General features: G+C 36.3%; 1 protein-coding gene and 2 pseudogenes across 1 annotated transcript; all 3 read right to left on the reverse strand.

Annotated features, from left to right (window-relative positions):
- Nucleotides 1-243: 243 nt before the first annotated feature.
- On the reverse strand, nucleotides 244-3,948 carry LOC114752827 (uncharacterized; annotated as a pseudogene).
- A 465-nt stretch (nucleotides 3,949-4,413) lies between these two features.
- Nucleotides 4,414-11,166, reverse strand: LOC114752828 (multiple inositol polyphosphate phosphatase 1-like). The gene is made up of 11 exons (XM_028941529.1): nucleotides 10,958-11,166; nucleotides 9,214-9,301; nucleotides 8,697-8,990; nucleotides 8,141-8,299; nucleotides 7,348-7,488; nucleotides 7,145-7,201; nucleotides 6,398-6,536; nucleotides 5,643-5,747; nucleotides 5,332-5,528; nucleotides 5,153-5,194; nucleotides 4,414-5,049 (listed from the first exon to the last, which is right to left on the reverse strand). The coding sequence occupies exons 1-11, from the start codon at nucleotides 11,098-11,100 to the stop codon at nucleotides 4,912-4,914; spliced, it is 1,503 nt and encodes a 500-aa protein (XP_028797362.1). The 5' UTR covers nucleotides 11,101-11,166; the 3' UTR covers nucleotides 4,414-4,911.
- A 791-nt stretch (nucleotides 11,167-11,957) lies between these two features.
- Nucleotides 11,958-16,433, reverse strand: LOC114752829 (multiple inositol polyphosphate phosphatase 1-like; annotated as a pseudogene).
- Between the last annotated feature and the right edge of the window lie 1,378 nt (nucleotides 16,434-17,811).

The following is a 17,811-nucleotide window of genomic DNA, read 5'->3' on the forward strand; positions in this document are numbered from 1 at the left end:
TTCTTTGCCAGTCAATCCTGGCCAGAGCTACACTGCTGTCAGGCAGATCCAATCTGTCCTGAATTCTTACAAGAGTTACCTGGCTCCTATGGGGGCAAGAAGCAAACCTTAGTGAACAAGAAATCCTAGATTTGGGAGCCTATACACATCGAAAAAGTAGAATTCCACCCCCAAATAAAAGACATAAGTGGTTAATTCTCATGTTCTCTGGCCAAGCGTGGCATAGTGTACAGTTAAATCAGAATAGATAGTGTTGAAAATTCTTAATTAGAAACCAAATAAGTGTTTCATTGTTGCCTATGAAGCATTCGCGATTGTAACAGCATGAAGAAGTTCATCAGGAGTTGCAGCCGGGTCAAGGTCCCAACACCTTTCTGGCAAGTTGCTTGTCTCTCCCTTCAGCAACCAAGAAGGCACTTGGTGTGAAAAGCGTAGCATTTCTCTCCTCGGTATCCATCTTATAGCCTTTTTGTCTGAATTTGCTTGATACACTGTTTTAAATCCATCCAGCTTTATAAGGGGACTAACACAAACGCCAAGCTCCTCAGAGTAATCATCAAGAACCTCCACCATTTCATACTGATGCCTCACTTCATCTGGAGTCGATCTATTCCAGTCTGGAGACCAGTTTCGATAAACAGCCCAAATATCTCCACATCTCGGATAAATCCGAATACAACCACCTCGACCAGCCTTCTCCCGTGCTAGAAGATGAGAGAAAACATTTACCTGGTCAACAACATCAGAATTGTATGCCCTGAAATTTCCACAAGATTTCGTAAAACCAGAATCCATCCAGTTCACTGGGCCAAACTCACTGTCAGTCTTTGAGTTCAAATAACTAATATGAATCTTAAATGGATTGACAGAGATGACCTCACGGATTAGACAATATAAACGAGGCATGCCATCTTCCTCATCATATAAAGCCCAGATTTGCTTTGGCTTAAAGCACTGCTCTGACCTGTCTTTATCAAAGTCATGAAAGTCAGAATCCGGGACAGTTATGTGACGGAAGCAGTTTTCCTATGCTCTAATTGATGGTCAGAAACACTTAGACATGCTCTTTTATATTCCTCTCTATTGACTTGACCAGCTTCTGCTAGAGATTTTGCTTTCTCCCCAACAGCAGCAGCGTCAGATGCCAGTTTCATCTCTTCCAGTTTCTTCTGAATATCCGCCTTGGCCTTCTCAATCAGTAATTTTCTCGCATCAAATGCTGGTGCCATGGAATACTGCTTAGTTTGGACTTCATTTGCACAGGAAACTTTCTGGTCATGTACAATGCGTTCATTCCCATCAGCTAATCTTGATTCAGAAGCTGATTTCAATTCCTTTTGTTCACAGCCATTTCGGAAACTGGCTGCCACAACAATTTTCCTTTTTTTGTCAGGTCTAGTGGGCTTAATTTCCTGAGGTTCGTTACAGTGGAATGATACATCTGAATTTACATTTTGCACAGTCTCTGCTGATTGATGCCTCGGATCAACTGTTGGTTTGATTCTTGGTCTTCCTCTCTTCCTGTTTCCATTGACCTTACAAACAGAATCAGAAGATAGGGGAGTTGAACCATTTCCATTGACATGTCCAGCAGGATTCCACTGAAATGAAACATTTGAAACATACTCATATCCATGTGGAGAATGATATCCACTGATACCATTGCCATTGAAATAGCTGGTATTGGTAGGCACATACGTGACATTATCAAATGAATGACCTCCATACCCATTGCCCGGCACATATGACCAAGGAGTGTAAGGGAAAGAACCGTTTCCTGGGGCTGCCCCGGTTTCAACAGCAATGAAAGTTCCCCGACAGTTTTTACATGAAAGTCTCTTATTCACATACTTACGCAAGTACTCATACTGGACATTACATGAAGTGCAAATGGTCCAGAAAGTATCATGCCGACCATGAGAAGTTGATAAATTGAAACATTTGTTATAACCTGTAGTTCCTGCAGAATGGACTGATGACAAATTCGTCTGATTGACCCCAGCAGCCGTTTGTGTATTTCTCTTGAGATCATAAGAACTTCGCTTGGCACTATCTGATAGCCAAGTCCATGCTTCAGATACCAGCTTAAAGGCCCCGTCAGCTCCCACACATTTGTTCTTATCCGGGTGAAGCAACCCAGCCAGCTTCCTATACTGTTTCCTAACGGTCTCTTTATCTGCTGAAGGTTTTATTCCAAGAATTGAATAATAATCTACTTCGCCATTATATTTTGCCTCAGAAGCTACATAAACTTGAAATGTAGCCACCATTTGAGGTATTCCCTCCAATTCAGGACATATTGTTTTTGCCTTTAATGCATAACTTTTGGCACCTGCAAAGTCTCTCTGAGCAAATCGCTTCTCAGCAACCTCTATTGCCTGAAGCGCCTCCTCTTTGCTTGCTTCCATGTAGGAACCCAGGGAACTTCAGAATTCCACTCTTTTAGCAAAAGCTATGACCAGCCCAGCATAATTATCTGTCACAGGGCTTCCATCCTCGCATCTGGACTTTATGTCTGCTAAAATTTTTAGTAAAGAAACAATAGTTTGAGTTTGGAGGCTAACAAAATTTTCATTTGACGTTCACAAGCAACAATACGTAATACTCTCAACAAATACTCAAATCCCAGCATAAATTCAAAATTTTATTTTGAAAGAGGGAAAACCGTCAACTCAAATAAAACAGGAAAATATGCACTAGCAGCAAATCTTGCGACTGAATTGATCCCACAAAAGGTCGCAGAAATATCATAAATAAAACACTTTGATGCTCATAAACCAAGAACTATTTCCCGCAGAATTGTTCCCAAGCATCGAAGAAAATGCAGAATAGATGCAACTACGTACAGTGGCTTCACCTCGAGAAGTGAAGATGCAGGTTTTCAAACAGCAGAAAATAACTAACAATAGCTGAGAAAGATCGAAGCCTGAGAGATAAAAGGGGTAGCCGTAGAGGAAGACGAAGGTTGAGCGGGAAATAAAGAAAGACTACCTCACCAAAGACGAAGAAGACAAAGCTGAGAGTGAGTGAGAGCGCCAAGCACCTGAGAGTAGCAAGAGAAGGGCGACGCCCAGGACCCACGAGCAGTGAGTGTGTGAGGGAAACGCGAGGCGAGAGAGATCTGCCCAGTGCCCAGAAAGATTGCGGCGAGGGAGATCTGGGAATGAGGCGCGAGAGAGACTACCCTGAAAATGACAAATTATTACAAATTTGCCATTGCAAAAAGGATGAGAGAGCACCTCACTTCACCCTGGGAAACAAATTTGCCATTGTTTCCTTGCCTTCCTTTTTTGTATAATTTTTTTTCACTTTATTTCAAAAAACCAAAAAAAATTACTTTTTGAAAAATCAAACTGCCCACGTCAGTGAAAATTTCCAGAAACCAAAGCAACCATCTAATCCCTTGACACCCTCCAAAAGCGGAAAATTACCAAACTTTCAATCGGCAATCGGCAATCGGCAACCAATTAAACAAAAACTGATCGAAACCTAGATTTTCGCACAAGAGTCCTCAAAGTTTCACCACCAGAATGCATTTATTTTTATTAAAAAAACCGGATTGTATAAAAATATTCTGTTACAGAAATTAAAGAAAAAGAAAACTCACAGATTGGGGCAGGAAATGGGGATTGAAGACCTAGATCGGCACATGTACTTGGGATCCCAGCTGAAGCAAAACTGAACAGATAGCAAACTGCGAATTCTCAAGGCACTGAAACCGTGGAAACGCAAATCGATTTGTAAGCACAAAGTGAAGTGTGCTAAATAAATGATAAAGTTCAAGGCAAGGGGCGTTGGTACAGACAAGATAAGGAGAAAGTGGGAGGTGCAGGTTCCCAGATTCGGGTTGGGAAGTGGGTCCGATCCGAGTTCGGGGCTATGTGGCGGCGGCGATGGATAGGACTTAGGAGCTTCAGCCGATCGCCGGTCAGAGAGAGAGGTGAGAAACGAAATGAGAATTTAGTCAAAAATAAATAAATAAAAACGAAAATTTCGGACCACTTACTCAAATTAATTATAACTTTTAATTTTAATTATTAAAAATTAATAACAAATAGTTGTACTACTACAGAACGGGTACCGCCGGGCCTTTATTGCGTTATAATGTTTTTACTTTATTTACATATTCATAAGTTTTTTTGCAGATCTCCTTTATTTTTATTTGTTCCCCTCGTGAATTTTGTTCATTTTAAATTTAATATTTTAATTTAAAGATTTATTATGAAATATTTAACTGTATGGTATTGAGTTTAAAAAAGGTTAAAGTTTTAAATAAGTTGAGTAACAACTCCTTTTAATTCTCAGAATAACTATTATAAAATTTCGTAGCATGTCTTTAAACCGGATAATAATTTTTTCGTCATCGGAATAATTAATTTATAAATTGTCGAATTCGGGTAATTAGGTAGAACATTTTGAATAGCGTGTGTATAAAAAGCACTGGCATGCTCAAATCAACTCCCTAGGATTCCTAGGTAATCATCATGCATTTCTAAGCATGTTTTCTGACACCCCATATAAAATTTTTCTACAGAAACCAGGGCAAAACATAAATAGGACTATTACAATGCAAGTCACGAAACGAAGTTGGCTGATCAAGTATCTCTCTATTCTATAATAACAAAATTGAAGCTTAAGGAACAGATGAAAATAAAACATTTAGCTAGCACCTTTATGGTGGAATCAGCAAAATCCTGGAACAAACTAAACTAAAGCACAACGTGTTTGCAGCTCTGAATTCTCCACATATTAGGTGAAATCAAGCAGCAATCTCATTATAACAAAGAGGTTAATCTGCAGGCAGCAGAATCTTTATTCAAGAGGCCATATCCCACGCTGAAAATTTGTAAAATGGCACCAAGGAAAAGAGATAAAAAGAAAATTATGGTTCTCTTTTTCCCAGTAAACAGTCTAGAGTTCATCTTTGCGGGTATCATCACCTTTTCCCTGCGAGAGAGACATTTGAGAAAACTCGTCTCCCGTGTGCTCAACATTCCCACTACAGATTGTATCATACGCATGCTTCTTATGAGGCGTGACTACTTTTTCCTGCGCAAGAGAACACAAAAATCAGAATACTGCAATAGAAGGATTCCACAGCTAAAGTACAGCACGGATGATCTGAAGCATTAGAGCAGGATTATTCAACTACCTTGAATATTTCAAATGGACAGAAATCAGAACCGTGACAAGCCTGTACAAGAGAAAAATCACATATGGCAACAAAATTAACAATGCTAAGTTTAAATAGGATTTCATACACCAATATTGAAACAGTAGCTAAGATTCAATTTAAACTTGCATAACGCCACATCGATCCCAAAAGCTTACCGGCATTGGAATGGGATGTTCATTGTGCAGCACTCGAACAAAGTAACCGCTGGTGGATTTGTCTGTTGCTGAACAGCTATAGAGGATTAACATGTTGTTACCAGCAAAAGGCGCCACAGTGCTTCCCCGCCATTTTCTTTTCTGTGGAGGCTTGTGGGGGAGCTGCAAAGGTTGCTCCTTCTGAATCTGTTCAAATTCTGCCAAAAGCCAAAGTGACAATGAGTATAAACACATCGCAAGTGGCAATTGCAAAATAATATGATCCATGATTTAAGTTTCATTTATTCCTGTTATCACTGTAAAATCCTCACCAGATCCTTCAAGGAAAAGACCAAGCAAGCATGAGAAGGGAACTACAGTTTCAGCATGAGCAAACCGAAGTCTTGCCTTTTCATAGCTTCCAGGAGTCCGTTTTTCTACAAAAATAACCAGCAAAATGAAAATATGCTGAAGGAAAATTTCATCCAGACATCGTTCAAAAGGCAAATCAACCATAAATACTACAGACACCAAAAGTTCTCCTTTCAAATTTTGCATAAAGAAAACACTCAACCAATAGAACAGTGGAAAGTTCAAAATATAGTATTCCAAAACATGCGTTTTGAAATCCATATATTATGAAAAGCAAACAAAAATCTATCGTGGAATTAGGGGAAAAGGTTTTTTTTTTTTTGGGAGGGGGGGCCCACCAAACACAATCAAAATATGAAGAGAGAGAATCATTAACACATTCCAGCCAACAGTAAAATCCCTGATATCTGAACGACAGATATGAATACAAGTCAGACAGCAATGTGATGTTATAATTGAAATACATCAAGGAATTATATACCAGACGATCAGTTCATAAAGCAAATGATTATAAATATGACAGACTACGAATTTTGGGAAACAAAATTTCTTCAAGGTAGGCAATGTTTAGTACAGTCAAATATGAATCAAGTTATAATAACTTCATTGCAGCAAAGGTCCTATCTTTTGTGCAAATTCATTTGAGTTTCGTCCATGAATGATGTGGAAGCAACTGCCCACACCGGAGTGCCTGTAATAATATTAACACACACACCTTCTTTAGCCTGAATAGCTCGGTCCATGGATTCAACAACATCTTCAAGTAATGGCATTCCCATTCTATAGTTTAGGGATTTGCCATAACCCTTCAATATATACAGCTCCAAGTCATCCGTCCACTCTAACAAAGTAATCTAAGCACACAAGTAAAAGCAACATTTCAATAAGCACTCAATAGTATAGGTATAAACAGATACAATTTGATTTTAAAAATTAAAAAAAAAAAAGAAGGAAAAATTACTGAGCACTAAGTAGGGAAATGATAGGAAATTGTAACAAGAAAGGGCGCTGTTATAGAAATGGAATAAGGAAAGAGAGAGAATTCAGAACCTGAATGGTGCTAATCCGTCGTTAACATCAAAGAATAACCTTAGACTAGTATTTATAGGCTATCATTATTAACAGTCACTAATGACCAGTCCTTAATGAATTAATAGAACAGAAAATCTCATCAATTTTTTATATGCCAACTCAAGCATATTTACAATCTTGTTATTTAAGCGTTCACAACAACCTATTCATTATCCATCCCTTCTATTTCACTATCACTAGTCAGCAGCATCTACACGTTGAAGAGATTTCCAGTTCTATATCAAGATGGAAAAACCAAGTCAAACTTGGCCTCATAAAATCAGGAAGAAATTAACTCAGACATCTTTAACACTAGAAGATATCTAATACAGAGAATAGATCTTTACTATAAGGTCTCATATTACATTGCAATATCATGAACACTGTATACCTCAAAAGGGCTGAAAAGTCTACATGCTTGATTTGTTATATCCAATAAGGATGCTTCCTGCCAAGATCAACCACCAATTGGGTAATTATAAAGAAAAAAAAGAAACCTCCATTGCATCAGTAAAATATTGTAGGCTCCCAAAGCCAAAAGTAATTGTTTCCCGTTTGAACGATAAGGGGCAAGGCACAAAGATAATTGATCACCTGTTTACACAGAAACCAAAGAGAAGATATATCCTGCCTTGTAAAACTCAGCCCATAGCGCCCAACTAATGCAGAAGTAATCTCATCCAAGATAGGCTCCTTGAGTTTATTAACAGCAGGCTCCTGGCTTTCCCTGAAATTCTGCATTGAATCCCATTTTTTGAATTTTTCCCATTAATATTAAGTAGCACCGAAGATCACAAGAAGTCTCAAACACCCACAACATAATATCAATTAAGGTAAAATCCATTTCCTTGAATCCCATTTGTTGAACTTCGCACAACTAATCTTATAATCTTGCATGAACATTTAGCAATAACTATGCTGCCTATGATTCACCTCAAATATTTTCCTTACAAACAAAGAAAGAAAACTTTCATATCCAACCTATGATATTAATACAGGTATACAAAGTGCAACGTCTTAATGTCAACATGCAGAAGGAAGCATGAACCATATAATATCAACTGTCTCTTGGTGACAAACTCACACTGTCAATGAACACCTGCTACTTATTTTCTGATCATCAACCAGACACTAGAGTAACAACTTTATGATGTTTTTATAGAGGGGAGGGGATTGAAAAAGAAACAAAGATATCAAGAATAGTTCATGAGCCGAGTGACAAATAGAGTTTGGATGGTTATATATGGTATCATAAAGCATAACAAGCATATGTACATAAAGAAATTTATATATACAATTAGATAAATAAAATAGTGTAATTTAGTCAGGTACCATCTTAAGAGCATATTAAAAGTACTATAAGAACTGAATTGTGGCCACAAAATACCTTATAGTTAGCACAAGAATCAAAGAATCTCAGAAGTATGTCACTGGCACGGCTTTCACTAGTAACAGCAAAAGCTCGGTGATTCCCCAATCCAAGGGTTCCATTGCCACTGAAAAGCCCCATTCCAAATGCCACAGCACTGGCCGATGTTCGAGGAACCTGTTTGATGGAGAAGATAGTTGCACAAGTTTTCTAAGGTCAAAAATTCTATACAAGCATAGAAAATTCCTTTCTTAACTCACAGCCCATGAAGCCCATCCACTTCATAAAAGGACCTGTTCATGTTTGGGACATGCAAAGAACTTGGATGACAAGACATGACACTTCAAAATACATATGAACAATTAATTTTGTAAAGTCATAGGGCGCATGTCAGTGTCCATGCTTCCTAGTTCACAACTTGCAGTTGCAGTAGACTTGATCATCAAACCATAGCATTTATCCATCAACTCAATAATAATTCATTTCTTTCTTGAAAACAGGCAAAAAAAAAAAATTTGAGAAAACAAACTCTAATCAACGTAGACAAAGAAAAGAAATTGCTGGATAAACTAACCTGAGTAGCCTTTATAGGATATACGTCTGGATGGTAATCCTCATCAAACAAATCTGGAAATTTTTCTCTAGTCCTGATTCCCAGGTCATATAATTCCTCTTCTCCTTTAATTATTAATTCACCACCCTTGAGCCGCCCTTTCCAAGGAGATTCCCATCCCCGTAACCACGAAGGAATTCTGTCCAACAGTACGTTTTGTTTTTCTGCATCGCTTATCAGTAATTTCAGATGAGCTTCCAAACCATCTAATTCTCTTATCCTTTTCTTTGTAGGAGATCGAGTTCCATGTCTTGCCTAAGAATATGTGGCAGCATTAGCATCCATTTTCCATCGTGTTAATTGATAGACAATTTTAATCACCAATTGTCACAGATAGATCATTTTAAAAGGAAAGAAAATTTGTAACAAAGGAAAACTATTTATCCAAAGTTTTCCTCCTATTTCTAATTAAGCTATTCTAATTATGACGCTATGATTTGCATCAGTGGAAAGCTCAACGATTATTAGGAAGAGTTACCACAAGATTTAAGTGGATTGGAACACATCCTTCTGGAATATCAGAAGGAACAAAGGAATTGTCCGCTATGTCTTTCACAACTCCATATCTGCAGTGAGAACCAATGAACAATCAAACAATCTTTTACAAATAAAAACTTCAACACTTAATTTAATGCTTAAGTTGCAGGACTAAAACAATATAATGATACTCTGCGCAGCACTGGCAGTCGTTGAAAAGTTGTGGCACTTGTTCAGAAAAATATAGGATTATAACTACACCCAAGGAAAAACAAAGTTTTTAGGGACATGTCACTCAATACATGTCAATTCAAGCTAATTCCAGACATGTTTCCGACATTGACGAATAAAGGACAATGAAAAACAAGACACTAGACTCCATCTCTTCAAAACTCAGTTTATTTATCTAAGGTTAAATCCTGCATCAGTGAGCTTAAGTATCAACAGCTAGTTAAGTGATAGTGCAACAAAATTAAAAAAAAAATTAAATTCCAAAATAATATAGTTAGTCATTAATCGGTCTTCCATGTTAAAGGAAAAATAAACCCCAAGTAGCAAAACGAACTGTTTCCATAGCATGAATTAGTGTGCAGCAGCTTTCAATCACAATGGTCTCTTTCAACATATGAGAATATATATCTTTTTAAAGAAATGAGAACGTGCTCATTGAAATGAGAACGTGCTCATTGAACCACAATATCAATTCCATTTTGATACTTAATGCTATCGGAAGCAATTTGTTGTATAAATCACATTATCTGTTATGAACTTAGATTAGGCAGATATTTGACTTTTGAGACAAGAAAATAGTGAACAATTATTGAAATCTTAATACAGTGTCCAAGTACTAAACAAAACCATTTTGTTGAATTTAAAACTACTTAAGTTTTGCAACCCAAAATCCTAACAATGAGATGCTGCTCCAACGCAGTCATAGTTGCAACTTGACTACTATTGCACTTACACCATGTCGGCAGTTACAGTCCAGAATTAGATGGTATACAATATGTTCGGACAAAAATATTATTTGTTCAAGCCTATTAAGTCATACTGATAACCACCAGAGATAGAAAATCGGGCAGGGTGAGTATGAATTATAGAGAATCAAAATTATTGTGATATGATTATGTCCTAATTTAAATTCAATTAATCAGCTTGAAAAGGATTTAAATTAGAAATACAAAAAAATTTCACAACCTCCAGCATTCGATAATTATATATGCGAATTTCAATAAGCAAGTTTAGTCTCTACCTCTAGCAGAACTTAATTGAAGTTTAAGCATGTAGGTTGAAGAGCCCTCGTAAGGGAAGGGGAAGCTTTTACAATTATTTTGAAAAGTTCTGAATAAAGTCCTCGTCATTGATATGCTTTTGCGTGTTTGCGCCCTGTGCGTTTAAATCGAGTGATTTCCCAATATGATGAGTCAAATAAGTTGCGGAATCAAATGAGGATATCCTTTCAAGTTATTCAGATTGGACAGAGGCATACAGTCTGGTGTAAGGCAAGAGCAATGAAATGAAACGCAGAGCTCTTGTCTATGATAAGTGTGAGCGTCTTACCAAATAAACCAGGCTAATTCCATTTACTGAAGACAATCACGAATTAGGGTCAATGAGAAACAAGGACGCTATTATTCCAGACGTTTTACAGATCAATGCTAACTAAACGACTAAAACTACACGCCCAGTAACATAAAATGTAGGGAGTGAAACGATTAAAAATCAGATCGCAATTCGGAAGAGACCTGGACACAGTTGAGAGATGCTTGCGAACATCGAAATCTCCTTCTGCATTAGAGTAGTAAATTGACGTGGAGAAGAGAAGTATCGCGAGAGAAAGCATAGGACGCTTCATTGTCGCTAAGGTTAACTGCACAGTCGCGTCCATGCTGAGGTTTCGAATTACTACAATTTACAACAAACTGAAAAGTGACAGGGGAGAATGTTCGGGCTTCTGAACGCGTAACGAGTCGGCTGGATGTTTGGGGCTTTTGGTCGCGCAATTCACCTGTTATTTAATATTTTTTTCAATCGTACTACCTCTCGTCTTAATTATAAAAAATAGTTGATTAATTTAAAAAGATTAAAAAGATAAATTGAGTTAGTTATTTGTAAAAAATATGTATTATCTTTTCTAAAATATCATTACTAATCAAGTGTATTGGCCAGAACTATTATTATTAGAAGGACTACCTTAGGAGAAAATGTATAAATATAAGAGATAAAGTGAATTGGGGTCTTATATTTAAGACCCAAATAAAAGTCAAACAAAATCTTATATTAAGGACCAGAGGTAGTATATTGATTAAAATGATTAATAATTAATTCTGTTCCCCCCTTAATTATAAACTACTACCCCATCCTTAATATAAAAGTTAGTTAGCTAAGTTAAATAAATTAAAAAATTAGTTAGATTAGTTATTTATAATAAATAAGTATTATCTTACTTAAAATATCCTTACTAATCACGTGTATTGGCCATATGGACTATCTTAGACAAAACGAATAAATATGAGAGATAAAATATATTAAGTTTTATATTTAAAACTAAAATAAAAGTTAAACAAATTTTTATATTAAAGAGAAGGGGTAGTAACATTTTAAAAAATATCGCTGAGAATTAAAAATATGACTTTTTTTTTTTTGGCCTGAACATGCCAACACCGTGCTGCAATAAGCAGAGCAAATATTAGGGGGAAAAAAAGAAAAAAGGGCTACTAAGATATAAAATCAGTAAAAAATTTCTTACGACAAAATTTAAGTCAGATTTTTTTGTAAGAAAGTTCGTTTTTCCAATCAAACATGATAGACGTATTATGCCAGGAAAAAAATGAGTTTGATCTCACTGGTAACAAGTCGAGCTAAGTTTTATCAAAATTCACGAAATGAAACCCAACAGAAACATTGTTCTACAATTTCATTATAGGTGCTTCCTCCCACGCTTAAAATTAGTAAAGCGGCACCAACAAGGAAAAAGGGCTAAATGAAACCCATGGTAGCCTAAAGCTCATCTTTGCGGTTGTTATCACCTTTTCCTTGGTCACCTGTGTGTTCTCCCTTCCCGTTACAGAGTGTATCAAACGTATGCTTCTTATGAGGCGCATATACCTTTTCCTGTATAAGAGAACATAGAAATCAGAATACTGCAATAGAAGGATTCCACAACTATAAAGTACAGCATGGACGATCTGAAGCATTAGATCAGGATTATTCAAACTACCTTGAATACTTCAAATGGACAGAAATCAGAATGGTCACAAGCCTGCACCAAAAGCAAAAAGCACAAATGATAACAAAATTAACAATGCTAAGTCGAGACTGTAGCTAGCATTAAACTTAAACTTAGCATAATGTCAGATCAAGTTCAAAAGCTTACTGGCATTGGCGTGGGATGTTCATTGTGCAGAACTCGCACAAAGTAGCTGCTGGTGGATTTCCCCGTAGCTGGACAACTATAGAGGATCAGCATGTCGTTACTAGCAAAAGGTACCATGGTGCTCCCCCGCCATTTTCTTTTCTGGGGAGGCATTTGATGGAGCTGCCCAGGTTGCTCCTTTTGAAGCTGATCAAATTCTGCAGAAAGCCAAAGTGACACGGACTATAAGCACACTGCTAGTAGCAATTACAAAATACTACCTCCAATCCTTAATATAGAAGCTAGTTATAGAGTTGGATTTGATTCTAAATATGAGACTTCAATCCACTTTGTTATCCATATTTATTATTTTTTACCAGACTAATGTACCTAACTTATAAACTGATATATAACATATTGTTACACAAGATTACTTTAAGGAGGTTAAGTCGTATTTGTTTTAGTAAACTAATTTATTTCATTTTCTCAATCGATCCAAATTAGTTAAATAACCTTTATATTAAGGATTAGAGGGAGTAATATGATCCACGATTTAGTTTTCAGTTAGTAATGCTGTCACTTTAACAGCCTCACCAGATCCTTCAAAAAGACCGAGCATGCATGAGAAAGGAAGTAGAGTTTCAGCATGGGCAAACCGAAGTCTTGCCTTTTCATAGCTTCCAGGAGTTCGTTTTTCTGCAAAAAACCACAACCAGCAAAATGAAAATATGCCAAAAGAAAATTTCATACAGACATCATTTAAAAGCCAAACAACTATATATACTACATGACCATTTGTAAGTATGACCTTCCCAAAAAATCTAAGCCATCTGTAAATACTATTACATGTTTGATACGGTAGAACAACATGACAGTTAGAACTTATAAAACTGTTATAAGACCTTTACCTAACAAACTTTAAGTCACTTTGTTAGAACCCAATTGCACGGTATAGGATTTTTAGTCCGACACTAAACACACAAATTCTTAGCTTGAACCTTCTAAACTCATGGACTAGCTTTTGGGGTCATGGTTCTCCAAAATGTTTCTATCAAACTTCAATCCCAATGGGCCCATCTGATGGGGGAACATTAGGTATTATTAAACTATTTATAATCTTTACTTAATTGTTCAAGCTTCAAGATAGTGAATTTGTCTCTGATAAAATTCAAGGCGAATATAACTGAGTACGTTTTTTTGAAAACAAAAGATTTCTTGCTAGATAGGCAACGTTTACTGCAGTCATATGGGAGCCAACTTATAAATAAGCAAGTTGACAAAAATTATTTGTGTGTGTAGATATATGTAAGCTACCTTCTTTAGCTTGAATAGCTTGCTCCATGGATTCAACAACATCTTCAAGTAAAGGCACTGCCATTCTGTAGTTTAGTGAATTTCCATAACCTTTAAATACATACAGCTCCAGGTCATCCGTCCACTCTAACGAAGTAATCTAAAAGGACACAAGCAAAACCAACATTTCAATGAGCATTCAATAGTTAGGGATAAACAGATACCAAGTCAAACTTGGCCTCGTAAAATCAGGTCGAAGTTAACTCAATTTCAGAAATCTTTTATGCCAGAGGACATTTAATACAGAGAATAAGTCTTGACTGTAAGGTCTCAGACTATATACCTCAGAAGGGTTGAAAAGTTTACATGCTCCATTTGTTTTATCCCACAAGGATGCTTCCTGCCACGATCAACCACCAATTGGGTAATTGTAAAGAAAAAAGCAACCCCCCATTGCATCAGTAAAAAATCACAGTTGTCGACTCCCAAAACCAGAAGTAATTGTTTGACGTTTAAACAAAAAGGGGCAAGGCACAAAGATAAGTAGTGATCACCTGTTTACACAGAAACCAAAGAGAAGATATATCCTTCCTTGTAAAGCTCAGCCCATAGCGGCCAACCAATGCGGAAGTAATCTCATCCAAGATAGGCTTCTTGAGTTTATTAACGTCAGGCTCCTTCCATTTCCTGAAACTCTTCATTGATAAAGAAAGAGTTCATGAGCAGGGTGACAGACAGAGTCTGGACAGATATATGGCATTATAAAGCATAACAAGCATATATATAAGGAACTTAGATAAAAAAATAGTGCAATGCAGTAAAGTACCATCTAAAATGCATAGGCCACAAAATACCTTATAGTTACTACATGAATCAAAGAATCTCAGAAGTATGTCGCTGGCATTACTTGCACTTGTAACAGCAAAAGCTCGGTGCTTCCCTGGTCCAAGGCTTCCATTCCCACTGAAAAGCCCCATTCCAAATGCCACAGCACTAGCTGATGCTCGAGGAACCTGTTTGACAGAGAAGATAGTTGCACAAGTTTTCTAAGGTCAAAATTTCTGTACAAGCATAGAAAAGTCCTTTCTTAATTCACAGCCTATGAAGCCCATCCGCTTCATAAAAGGAGCCGTTCGTGTTTGACACAGGCCAAAAGGCTTTTTTACTAATATACTACAAACAGTTAAAGAAATCACCGAGATGCAAGAAATATCTACCAAAATAGTACCCCAGAAATCATTCAGTTTGTGAATGAGTTCAGATTTACAAGTGAGCAATTTCTGGTGTAGTATTTTAGTAGATACTTCCCACTATGTCGCATTTCAGTAATTTCTTTTACTGGCTTATTGGTGGAAAAGCCCCTGCCAAACACTTGTACGACAAGACATGACACTTCACATTACATATGAATACTTAAAATTCCTAGTTGACAACATAAGTTGCAGTTGCAGTAGATTTGACCATCAAAACCACAGCATTTACCCATCAACTCAAAATGACAACTCATTTCTTTCTTGAAATAAACTGATATTGACTAGACACAAATTTCCAACTGAATTAATCAAACAGAGAGAAAAAATTGGGAAAAACAAGTCAAATCAATCCAGACAGAGGAAAGAAAGTTAAGGATAAACTAACCTGAGTCACATCTATAGTATATATGTCTGGATGGTACTCCTCATCAAACAAATTTGGAAAATTTTGCCTAGTCCTGATTCCCAGCTCATATAATTCCTTCTCTCCCTTGCTTATTAATTCACCACCATTGATCCGTCCTTTCCAAGGAGATTCCCATTCACGCAACCATGAAGGAACTCTATCCAACGGTAAATTTTGTTTTTTAGCATCGCTTATCAGTGATTTCAGACTATCTTCCAAAAATCTAATTCCTTTGTCCTTTTCTTTGTAGGAGACCGGGTTCCATGTCTTGCCTGAGAATATGAAGCAGCATTAGCATCCATAATTGGAGATTAAATTGTCACAGATGGATCATTTTGAAAGGCAAGAAAGTTTGTCATAAAGCAGACTATTTGTCTAAGTTTTCCTTCTATATCTATGGCGCTATGATTTTTAACAGTGGAAAGCTCAATAATTGTTAGCGACAGTTACCACAAGATTTAAGTGGATTGGAACACATCCTTCAGGAATATCAGAAGGAACAAAGGAATTGTCAGCAATGTCTTTCACAACTCCATATCTGCAGTGACCATCAAAGAACAATCAAACAATCGGTCACAAATGAGAACTTCAATGCTTAACCTTCAAGAAATTTTTAAAACTAACTGTTTCTATAGAATGAATTAGTATGCAGAGAAACTTTCAAATCTGTTTGAGCATATGAGAACATATGAGATGGAAATTCAGAAAGGACCTGGTCACAGTAGAGAGATGTTGGCGAACATCGAAATCTCCTTGTGCAGCGGCGTAGAAGCCTAATGTGAACAGCAAAAGTATGCCCAGCAAAAGCATAGCGTGTTTAATCATCGCTGCAGCTTAACTATGCAATCGAATAACCAGACTGAAGTTCTGAATTACCATATCGGAAAGGAATGCTCTCTGAGAACTATGAACTCAAGAAGCAAAATGGAGAACCTCCTCGTTCTACGTCTGTGGCTGTGGGTCCAACAATTCACACGTGTTAATCTTTTATTGTATTCATAGCAAATGTAAGCACTTATGTCCTTTACACACCTGTCCTTTACACTATTGGCCTTTTGAAAATTTAACCATTTTGGTTTTTATAAGTTGGATAAAGTTGTCACTTCAGTCCTTAAACTTTGCAATTGTTATCGTCTTGGCTTGGTTGAAATTTAATAACTAAACTTTAATTTATTACACTACCATCCTTGGAGTTTTAACAGTTAAAACTTTAATCCCTAACCTCCATAAAATATATAATTTTATTGTCTACCATGCAGAGACCAATATTTGAAATGATTAAATTATAAGGATTGAGTTGCATTCAGTTAAAATTCAAAGTCTTATTCACAATCGAGTCTAAATTATAGGGATTAAGCTCAAAAATATTCAAACAATAAGACTAATTTTTTCTAATTTTTTTTATTGTATGCACATAGATTGATATGTTTAGTTTTACATGATTATGACTTTCACTTTGTGACCCTATAAATAGAATGTCATGAGTTTGATCTCATTTGTAACCTGAGGTAATATATACCTTCTAATTTTTTTTTAAAAAAATTCATATGATTATATTCATAATTACTTCTTTGAAAAAAAGTCCCAGCAATAATTTTAGCATCAAAGTCTTGTTAAATTGAGCTCGTATAACCTCAAGCCATTAGTATTTTTACTTATAGTGGAAAAAGAATTGCCCCTTGTCCCTACCTGCTCCCCATCCTAACCCCACCTCTTCGTATTATTCATCCTTATTGGCCTCAGATCACATATGGTATGAGTGATAATGATATTTTCATACACGCATGGTCAATGACACGACATCACAGTCAAACAACGAATGCCTTAGTAAAAAGGGGAAAAACAATAGGCTTTAAATACTAAATCCCACGTTCTCACAAAAGTTCTAATGTGATATTGACTAATATTACACCAGTAAACGCCACATGCGCGAATTTGGCCTAGGGGTGAGCAAAACCGAACCGTAACCGAAAACCGAACCGAACCGAATTTAATTTCGGTTTTTCGGTTCGGTTATTTCGGTTTTTGGTTATATATTCGGTTTTTATTTCTTAAACAATTCGGTTTCGGTGTTCGGTTCGGTTAGTAGAAAAAAAAAATTCGGTTATAACCGAATAACCGAAATAAATATATTATATATTTATATTTAATAATTATTATTATTATAATAAATATATATGTGGGTATATGTGAACTTTTTAAATATATTTATATTCAATAAATATGATTATAATAAATATTATTATAATAAATCACATTGAATGATGAAATATTTATTAATTAATGGTTATA

Source organism: Neltuma alba, unplaced genomic scaffold (assembly GCF_004799145.2).
Source record: "Neltuma alba isolate B1F8T4 unplaced genomic scaffold, ASM479914v2 tig00007577_pilon, whole genome shotgun sequence".
In the NCBI taxonomy this organism is placed as follows: domain Eukaryota; kingdom Viridiplantae; phylum Streptophyta; class Magnoliopsida; order Fabales; family Fabaceae; genus Neltuma; species Neltuma alba.